This window comes from Grammomys surdaster, unplaced genomic scaffold (genome assembly GCF_004785775.1).
Source record: "Grammomys surdaster isolate TR1022 unplaced genomic scaffold, NIH_TR_1.0 100, whole genome shotgun sequence".
NCBI lineage: Eukaryota > Metazoa > Chordata > Mammalia > Rodentia > Muridae > Grammomys > Grammomys surdaster.
The window spans coordinates 9,332,707-9,342,956 of record NW_021604579.1 but is presented as its reverse complement, the minus strand read 5'-3'; the positions used below and the strand labels follow the sequence as shown (position 1 = coordinate 9,342,956).

The 10,250-nt window shown below is 42.0% G+C and overlaps 1 protein-coding gene across 2 annotated transcripts; it reads right to left on the bottom strand.

Annotated features, from left to right (window-relative positions):
* Positions 1 to 1,369: 1,369 nt before the first annotated feature.
* On the bottom strand, positions 1,370 to 7,188 carry Cdkn2c (cyclin dependent kinase inhibitor 2C). 2 transcript variants are annotated; one of them, XM_028787209.1, is made up of 3 exons: positions 6,059 to 7,188; positions 5,467 to 5,606; positions 1,370 to 2,127 (listed from the first exon to the last, which is right to left on the bottom strand). In XM_028787209.1, exons 2-3 carry the CDS (start codon positions 5,593 to 5,595, stop codon positions 1,750 to 1,752), a joined length of 507 nt encoding a protein of 168 aa, XP_028643042.1. In that variant the 5' UTR covers positions 5,596 to 5,606; positions 6,059 to 7,188; the 3' UTR covers positions 1,370 to 1,749. The 2 variants fall into 2 exon arrangements, with proteins under 2 accessions (XP_028643042.1, XP_028643037.1); XM_028787204.1 differs by lacking the exon at positions 6,059 to 7,188 and having other exon boundaries at positions 5,467 to 5,891.
* Positions 7,189 to 10,250: the final 3,062 nt, after the last annotated feature.

Sequence of the window (10,250 nt, the reverse complement as noted above, 5' to 3'; positions counted from 1 at the left end):
CTGCCTCTGCTTCCCAAGTGCTGGGATTAAAGGCATGCGCCACTGCTCAGCGAGTCTATTTTTTAAATTGAAATATTTTCCTTTTGGAGCATCTCAACCTGTACCTTCAAAAATTTCTTAAGTTTAATGTTATGTTGCCATTGAAAGTCAACCTATGTAGAATTGTAAAAAAATCTTATAACATTAAGTTTAGAGAATGCAAATTTTTACCTCACAATGAAAATGTTTCTGCTTTTGATCCCAGGTTCTTTAATATTACACTAGAAGAGAAGCCAATAAGAGCTGCTTGCCTTCGGCCCTTGCAGTCTTTGCAAAGGCAGACATCAGAGCCATGCCCTCCAATAAACCTTCAAGTAGTTTGTTCTTTTTGAATTGAAGGCAGAGAGCTTAAGAAGCAGGGGAGGGAACTTCCACATAAAACATCTTTGTTAGTGTGGCAAATGATGAATGCAGCATTTATGAATTTATAAATGGTAACTGCACTGAAATCCTTTGGTGACTATCTTTAACATGATAGTAAGAGTACCAAATGTAGGGGGATCCTTTAGGAAATCTGAGATATGTCTAGTTCTGTCAACAATTTATTAATCTAAACATGTTTCCCCAAAGACTTTACACCCATTTAGTTTTTTAAAAAATATGGAAACGAGTCAAATTCCATATAGAGGAGTTGCTTATCATGTGTTGTGAAAGTTTCTATGTTTCTTACTATGTAGACCCTAAGTAGTTATGATCTTTATATATCATTTATACATTTTTTCCTGCCTGAGATTTTTTTTAGTCTCCCACCATGAATACTGGTGATATTTGTATTTTAATGCTTAAACATTTTGTAGTTTAGCATTTTTGACATTACGAAGAAGCCAGTGTAGTTCAAGCCTGAGAAATACATTAAGTAATTGTTTCCTTTTATGGTTTAAAAAAGTCACCTAACCTAAGGGAAGCACTTTCTCAGTGGTGTTCTCTTCAGCACTGACTTTTTAAGAGCTGATATCTCTTTTTAAATTGCTACTTCTAAAACCTACCTTTCTGCTGTTTGACTCAAATTTGAGAAAAGGGGGTGGTTGGACATTACAAGGAATTTATACTGAAATAATTTCAAGTCTGATCTTCAAAATTGCTGTTCATATTCTTTTTTGAAGCCAAAATACTAGTAAGAGCAGAGCTAGCCAATGAAATCTTTGGGAGGGGGCGGGGGAAGGAGATAAAGGAAGAGCTCCCCTGTAACCACACTCTAACCAGGCTTCCAATGTGTTCCTCTCTAATGTTCAGACTTACACTACCATGAACTTTAACACATTTCTTACAAAGTGGCAAGTTGTGTGTAGGTTACAGAGAAGTAAAAAAAAAAAATCACAGGAAAATGTGGTCCTCTTCTGAAAAATGTGTTTTAATTAGGCAAAAGATGCATCAAAACAAGTATTTTTTAAAACAAAGTCTTCAAATCAGACATTGAAAATGGCAAAGGGTAAGCAAAGGGGAAAAAAGAACAAAGATAAAATATCCAGAAGAAAGGCATAACTATATGCAATTACATGTTAGAAATCAGAATTTTGACAGTGAAAACGATGTTTAAATATTTCATAAACTTGTAGTAAGATTTCCATTTAGGCAGTTTCGAAGGATTTGACTAGCTGCTTAAAATATGAAAATGAAGCAAAACGAATCCTATATTTTAATAAGTGATAGTAAAACAGGACAGCCAACCAACTAACGGACAGAATGAAGGCAGTGGACAAGACCACACACTCACTGCAGGCTCGTGGCTCCCCCAACCCCATTTGCCTCCATCAGGCTCATGACCTCATTTCTTCCATAGAACCTGGCCAAGTCGAAGGCGGTGTCCCCCTTATGGTTCCGATGCCCCACATTGCAGGCTGTGTGCTTCATAAGGAACTCCACCACAGGGAGGTGGCCTTCTTTGGCAGCCAAGTGCAAGGGCAGGTTCCCTTCATTATCTTCGATGTTAACATCAGCTTGGAACTCCAGCAAAGCCTGTACAGTGTCCAGGAAACCTGCTCTGGCAGCATCGTGAATGACAGCAAAACCAGTTCGGTCTTTCAAATTGGGATTAGCACCTCTGAGGAGAAGTCTCCTGGCAATCTCCGGATTTCCAAGTTTCATAACCTAGGAAAGAAGTTAAAGATGGGAGAATCCCTCCTCCAGAGCTGGAGCCACAGCAATATTTAAAGACAGATAAATGTCTGTCATTAAATGTTCAGATCATTATTTTTGATTCAGTTCTAGAAGAAGACCCATTGAATACAGTTTGGAGAGCTAGGTAGCAGGAAATTACCAGTCAGTAAACATAGAGGAAAACTTTAAAATTGAGCTTATTGATGAACTATCCTAAATGAGCCCAGATGTGGTAGAATAAATTGAATTCCTGCAACATGAATAAATTTGATGACTAATTTTGGTTCTTTATCTTTCATGAAGACCTGTGTAGGTTTTTTTTCCCATAAATTTATTTTAAAAAAAGAAATGTAATTTGGGATTTAAGTAAAGAGACTCCTGTTTTTTTATTCATGCTCATAAAATATACCCGAGGTATTAATTCTGGAAGGTTGAATGAGGATAAAATTTATTTCCTAATAGCTACTGAAAATCAATCATGTGATTCTCTAAGCCTCCTACATAAGGGTCACTTCATATAGAATGGATCCTTTAAAATCCCAGAGTTGTCATTTTCTTAAATGATTAGTTTTAACAAGGCCCCTCCAAATAGATATGCTTGAAATTTCCAAGCATTAGTATTTTTTTCTTTACAGGCTAAAATATTGGCTACTGGGAGTATTCCATGCTTAGACTTCATTTCAAATTACAGAATATTACTGGGTTATTGAGGTATTAAATTAAGCCACTGTGTTCTACATTACTCATTATAGCAACTTATTTTGAACTAAGTTGGTGATATGCCTCGTATCAGGGAGGGCATGATTGGATGGCTACCATCCCTGAAAAGAATCAAAAGGCCATCCTACTATAGTAGTTGGCATTTCTCAAAGTTCCAACTAGCTTTCTGATACTCAAGTGAGCAAAAAGTAAAAGCAGGATATTTAATGTGTGTTGGAACAGACAGCTTTGTCTTGTGGTTTGAGTCATTTAATAATCAACTGGTGATCCTGTCTAATTTCCGTTTGCACTCATTACATAGAAGACTAGTTATTTGTAAACTATCACTGTCTTGAAAGTCAGAATACAGTATCAATACTTGCTATCAAGGCTCAAAATATTTTATATCACAAAGAATTATTTACTGTTGTTTAAATGTTTACCTCAAAAGATATCTTTAAGTCAAAAGTCTCTCATAAGTAAAAATATCTTGTGTAACAGCACTTGAGAGCAAAACATATATTTAATTTACTTATGAAATATTATTTTCATTAACATGGCAGAAAACCCCAGCATCTAAACTAGTTTCACTTATATTTGGGTATATTCATGAGACTCTAAGTTATATAATAATATAATAAATGGGCTGCTTACTTAGATGCTCAGTGTTTATTAGAATCAAATACTAATCCACTTGAAAATATGAACAAAATTGATTCAATCTCTTTAAAATGTTTTAAAAGAGATTAATAAAATATATTTAGAGTGAATAATAGTTTATAAGTACAAGCTACATACATTGTCAAGATATTAAGTTTCCCCTTCACTAAACCCTTTCAGTCTTTCACTTAAGGCAGTAGAAAAATGGCTCAAAAGTTATTTTTCCAGAACCTCCATGAAATATATTTTCTGGTTATTAAAAACTAACACAGTCTAATTTTAATTTTTGACACATCTCCCTAAAACTTGACTCATATTTAAAGACTTAAAGTGAGCAGGACAAGAAACAGACACCTTAGATCTTTGCAAAGTAAATGTCTGATGAAGTTCTTTGACTATTCTTATTGAAAAACAACAGCAGAGGAGAAAAGATTTCTGCAGTTGAGTTAAAAGCACAATCACAGAGTAGAACTTGCTGTCTTTGGCAGAAAGTGAGAGTATAAATAATTGTGAAGGAAGTTCTTTCTGATGACACAATTTCAGAGTCAGGATTATGTATACTGAAAAAGACTCGTATTTGTGTATTTCATTATATGTATTGATAATAAGCTATAGTATGTGGGCATTATCTAAGTTTGTTAATAGAAACAAAATTGGGTGGTTATTTTTAAAGTGTTTATCAAAGCTTAATTATATTAACTACCCACTCGCCCTGTTTGTCAAAAAAAAAAAAATCTGTGCTATCTTTTTCTGAACATGGATGAAGTGGCTCATACCTTGTGAAACTGCCCTCATCTTTTGACTTTTCAATAGAAAATCTTTCAGTATCTGGAGTTCCTGGCACTGCTGTCACCACCAAGCCAGTCCACAAGTATTAGGTGGAAAAACAAAAACAAAACCTTTTCCTTATTTAATCTACCTGAATCAAGATAAATATTTTAGTATTTCTGCATAAGCTTCCTCAACAGAGAAGGTTTTTGTAAGGCCAGCTGTATTCTGATTTAAAACATACAGACCGAATGAGCTTCCTCCACTCTGGCATCTCCTGCCACTTAAATTTCTAATTTTTAAAACAGAAACAAAGATCTCTAATGCCCTTACCCCAGTGGGTTTTCAAAAGCTGCTTCTGGATGGGAAAAGCTCCCAGGAGAACCATCAGAACACCAATAAAAGCAACCAGTGGAGATCACTTTTCCAAAGTTTTGCTTCTAAGCTGTTCAGCAAAGTTACATGATAACATTTTGGGGGGGGGTATTATCAGGTACATACTTGGCAGCTGGACATGTGTCAGTCGTTGCCTGTAAATCTAATTACTGAAAATTAGAGCATACCACCGCATGACCACAGGGATAATAAAACCACTACTGCTCGGCTCTGATTAGAAAATTCAACTTTTTAATTTCTCCTCACTCCTGAATGGGTGGATTAGGTATTATATTAACGGTGAAAATGTACACCCTGTCCTGGTGCCCAGGCTATCCCATATCAAACGAGGAAAGGTCGTTTGTTAAGACATGGAGCAGCTGAAGGTAAAACACCCTGCCTAGACGCCAAGAGACTTAACTTTAAAGTCAATTATTAGGATCGAAATAGGTGAAAACCACTATTAGCTGTGTATTTACTTCAAATAATAATCATAATAACGTGCTTAAAGAGCTATCTAAAACAACACTGCACAAAACAAACAGATTTCGACGATAAGACTACTTTAAAATCTCCATTGACACAAAAGCATTCCAAAAATTATAACCAAACCTAGGGTTCTCTTGATATCCAGGATGTTATTGGATTTGACCAGTTTCTCCAAAGTACGTCATTTGGGGGAGCTGGATCCACTTAAAGATATAAAATATGGCAACCATGTAGGTTTTTAAACAGTGAAGATCTGTACCCCTCCAAACTTAAAAGCTGTCATTTTAAAAGCCCAGGCAACCTTATTAACTTGTTTTCCCCACCTCTGTGAATACCAACCTGCAGCGCAGTTCTCCCAAATCCATTTTGAGCGTTGACGTTTACATTATTTTGCAACAAACTAGTAAGTTGCTCTAGGTCCCCCCTGGCAGCTGCGGACGCCAACTCGTTCCCCCAAGGCTCGGCCATTCTTTAGGGTCCTGACGATCGGGAAAAGACGATTAGTTGCTTCTCTTTTTCCCCTTTCCTTTACTCCTAATCAGGCTGCATGATGGCATCGGAGGCTGACAGAAGGACTGGGATGGTTAATCTGGAGTAGAGCTTGGTAGTAAATACTAGTAAGGTCGGCCTGCCAAAAGCCCGCCCCTCGATTCACACGTGATTATTCAGCAAAACTGAGCCCATTGGAGAGGGGCTCCTTCCCTAGCTTTTTAGCTTAACCCCTAAGAAGGATTCTGGTGATTCAACAGAGATACATACACAGAAGCATTTCTTGATTAATTACTATGGACGTGAGATGTAGGCAGAGCTGTCACGTATCTAAGCTTCACAGCTCTGTGAGGAGGATGTTGCGGAGACTTAAGGGACTAGGTCAGCTCAGAAAACACCGCGAAAGAAAAAGTATTGGAGAGTAGAAAAGTTATTAACCCACCCTTGTTCGCAGTTGTGACTTGAGGCAGAATTTCAGAGTCAGGTCCTCCGCAGGGCTCACTTCCCATCCGTCTCGCTGAAGGGGGTAGTCCAGAGTGCTGCTCGCTAGCAGAGCGCCGCGCTGGCTGGATGCTGACGTGCTCGGGAGGGTTAAAGATGATTGCCGAAGGCAGACCAGAGCAGCAGTTCTGAAGCCCTCAACTCTCAGGTCTCAACGACTCCCCGGCGGGATCCGCGTCTTCAGAAGAGCCTCCGGAGCCCGCCCGCCGGGCTGCCGCAGCCCCGCCGAGCCTCAGAGGCCGTGGGAGCCGGGCAGGGTGCGGGTCTCCGGAGGCTGGTGGGTATGCGGCAGACCCCCGCCAAGCCCGTCATGCCGGCTCCGCCGGGTCCCGGGACTCCCGGCAGCCTGAGGACGGTGCAGGGCTGCGTCTATGGAGCTCCAGCCGCTGGGGCAGCTCGCCGTAGCATCGCGCCTGCACCGGGCCAGCTCACCAGTACTTCCCGCCTACGACCGACCTAGCTAAGACTCTCCACTGCAAGCGGTTGCTGAGCGGCGGCGGTCGCCTGTGCGGCGGTCTTTCCCTCCCTTTCAGATTTTCCTGGGGCCTCCGATGATAGGAAGTGTCTTTGGAAGTAGGAGCGGTTGCCACAGATCCCGGGCGCAGCCAGTCCCGCCGACTTTTTGGCGGCCGCCCAGCAGCTCGGGCGCTCGGTGCCACTTGGCCAGTTAGTTCTTGGCGGTCCTCCGGTCTGTGCCCCTCTCTGTGCCGCTGTCCTGTCCGCGGCTGCCAGCCAGCTGGGTCCCGGAGCCGACTCAGGCTGGGCCGGCCGGTTGCGAGCCGCAGCTGACAGTTTCTTTTGTAGTCCGACTCCCCCAAATCTCTGATCGCTGCTCCTTTCACCGCTACAAGCACTAGCGCGTCTTTCCTTTAGGATCTTTCCCTTCCCTCCCTCCTTTGCTTCTTTTTCCGCTGAAGCAACTGCTGCTACGGTTGCCTCTGAAGGGACCGAGCCGGTTTCTTATCCCTTTTTTTCCGACCTCATCAGCTTTTTTTGAAAAGAAAAAAATTGAGCGCTTTTTGAGTTGAAAAACCCGCCCCCATTTTAACGGCAGAGTTTTAAGGAGGCTCCACAGAGTTAGGGCGCCGCGGGAGCGGGAAGGCCGGGCACCGCCCACGCCCCGCCCTCCGCCCAGGCGGCGCAGTGGCCGGCGGCGCGCTCGCTCCGCCCTCGCGGCCCCGTGCTCTTCTCTGCCCGCGCTGGGCCTGGGTTCGCCGGCGCGCTCGCCTGCCCTCCCGCTTCGCTAGTCGTCCCGGCCGAAGCGGGGTGGGTTTAGCCTGGCTGGGCCTGCTTTTGGCTCGGTGACACCGAGGTTCTACCGCGTGGGACCCGGGTGGTGGTAACTGAGGCCGCGGCCGCGGGCTAAGGCCCTATAGGCTCGGCGGCCCTGCTGCTGGCGGGTAAGGGAGCGCGCTGGCGCTCCCGCCGGCTCCTCAGCTGGAGCGGGGCGGCTCCACCCTCTTCGGCGCTCCCGGACCAGGCTCGCAGAGTTCGAGTGGCCTGGCCGGGGCTGCTGCCTCCTCCCGGAGCGCGCTCTGGCTGGACTCCTTTGCTCTGCCATAGGCCTTGGCACCTGTCAGGTCATTGCCAGGGCTGCAGAGGCGACCCAACTGACAGCACCACATGGCAGAGAAGTCTTGTAGACCGGGTTTTATGAGAACTGAAAGCGTGTTACAAGAAATCCTGATGAACTTCGAAGCCTTAAAGTTCCAGGGTCTAGAATAGTGAACTTCTATTCTTGAGGGAAAGGGGGAAATGCAATTAACTTTAAACAAAGCTTACAGCTAGTTAGAAATGTTTTCTTAAAAGGCTATGTCTTTATTGGGGGATTTCTTTCACTACACGGAGGCTTGGCTGTTTTTAGATGGAGGTGGGGATGGTGGTCTAAGTGTAAAAGGACCAAAGTACCCATATCGTTCATTTCCTATTCAGCGTCAATTTTCTCTACTTTGGACGTCCTTTTTTAGCCATATGAGATTATTCCCTTCTATACTTTTATGCTTAAAAAAAATACCAGCATGGTTGCATGATGCATTCAGTGGTCAAAATGAAACCAAGCACCCCCCACCCCAAGACACTGGTCTAACTAGAACTGCACGTATATCCTCAAGAAACATCTGTATCCAGTTCCTTGGAGTAAAGTGAAAGTATTCAAACAAGCCAGAGGCATCTGGATAGTCATCTAGCATCAGGTTGGCTGTTGGGGAAAATTGGAACTACAAAAATTTGGCAGTGTTTCTTTAAGTTGTTAAGGAAAGATCATAGCTATTTTTTGAGGTAGCTAAAGCTGACTATTGTGAAAATCAGGTAACAACAAAGGGGATGAACTTCTTTAAAAACATTTTAACAGAATATTCCGTGTATATTGTATTTCTGATCATTCTAGGAACTCTTCAGTTTTTAGCTCTCTGGAAGCTGGGATAGGATGTTGGCACTGTTAACGTGATAACTGGCACTAATCGAGATTTACAAATGCTGCTGTCTAGAATTTCATGGTGTTTTGCTTGGAGAAAATATGGTAACGAGGAAGAATAGTGTGTGCATTCTGTATAAAAAATGGGTGTACATGTGTTATAACTTTCATCAAATAAAATATCTTTGCTGAATAACTGAGTAGAGAAAACTCAGTGTTTAGTGTGCTTTTGGTCAGGCTAGTCTACAGCTCCTTATGTACCTCAGGCTGGCTTAGAACTTGTAACCTTGCATTAGCCTGGTATGGCTGGATTACAAGTATGCACCATTCTACCTTGTATTAAGAGTTTTGGGGAGCCCTAAGCATTGAAGATTTTAATGTCCAATCACCCACAAGTAATATGTAAAAAACTTAAAAAAAAAAAAAAACAGAGCCTGAAAATAAGAGTAAAAGCAGCTGGGTTATGGTGGTGCTTGCTTTTCATCCCAGCACTTGGGAGGCCAGGGCAGGTGAATCTCTGAGTTCAAAGCCAGCCTGGTCTATAGATCAAATTCCAGGACAGCCAGAGCTACAGAGAGAGGTCCTGCCTCAAAATACACACATACATACATATATACACAAGCACAGTAAAAGCTGTTCTATAACTTCAACTCTTGTTAAAACACTAACTTTTTACATTCATTTAAAAAACTTATTTGGCCAGGTGCTAGTGGTACCTACCTTTAATCCCAGCACTTGGGAGGCAGAAGCAGGTGGCTCTCTGTGAGTTCAAGGCCTACAGAGGTCAACAGAGCTAGTTCTAGGACAGCTAAGGTTACACAAAGAAACCCTGTCTTGAAAATAAAAAAAAAGTAAAAAATAAATTTAAAAAAATGTGTGTGTGTGTGTGTGTGTGTGTGTGTGTACACTCAAAAAGGCCAGAAGAGGGCACTGGATACCCTGATACATTGTGCACTGTCTTACTTGGGTGGTGTTGGGAACTAAACTCTGGTTCTTTGCAAAAGCAGCAAGTGCTTTTAACTGCTAAGCCATTCTACAGCCCAAAATACTGTTTCTTAGGGATTTTTCTTAAAAATTTATAGTTCTGGGGTTATAGGCATGTGCTACCATGTCCAGTTAAGAAAAAAAAATTTCTTACTTTGTGAGAGTAGTTTACGGAGGTAGATTTAAGAGCATTTGTTCTTGATAAGCATTTATTGTCCTGGAACTCACTCTGTAGACCAGGCTGGACTTGAACTCACAAGAGATACACCTGCCTCAGCCTCCCAAGTGCTGGGACTAAAGGCATGCACCACCACTCCTGGCTGATAAGCTTATATTTTATAACATGTTACACTTGTATTATATTGAAAGTAACAGTTTTTTTCTTTTGACATAATTATGATATTTCCTTCAAATGCTCAAAGGCATCTTGCATGGTTGGATACTAAGTACCAAGAGTCATGGGAACCTTTAGTAGCTCATAGTTATTTTAAAGGGCTTACGGCGAGCATACGGTTTACTCAAATTATTTCATGTTTTTCCCATATCGACTGCAGTCAGTAAAGAGTTCCTACATGATTAGCTTTGACTAACTTGGTTTTAAAGTCTTCCTCTTTGTTGAATTTATAGATAACAGAGGTGGCCCCCTAGGGGACCTTTTTAAAATTACTTATACTTGTGGCTCTGGTATTTTATTTCTGAGACCCAACAGGCTTTTTCAAAGGGTACTTGTAGAACT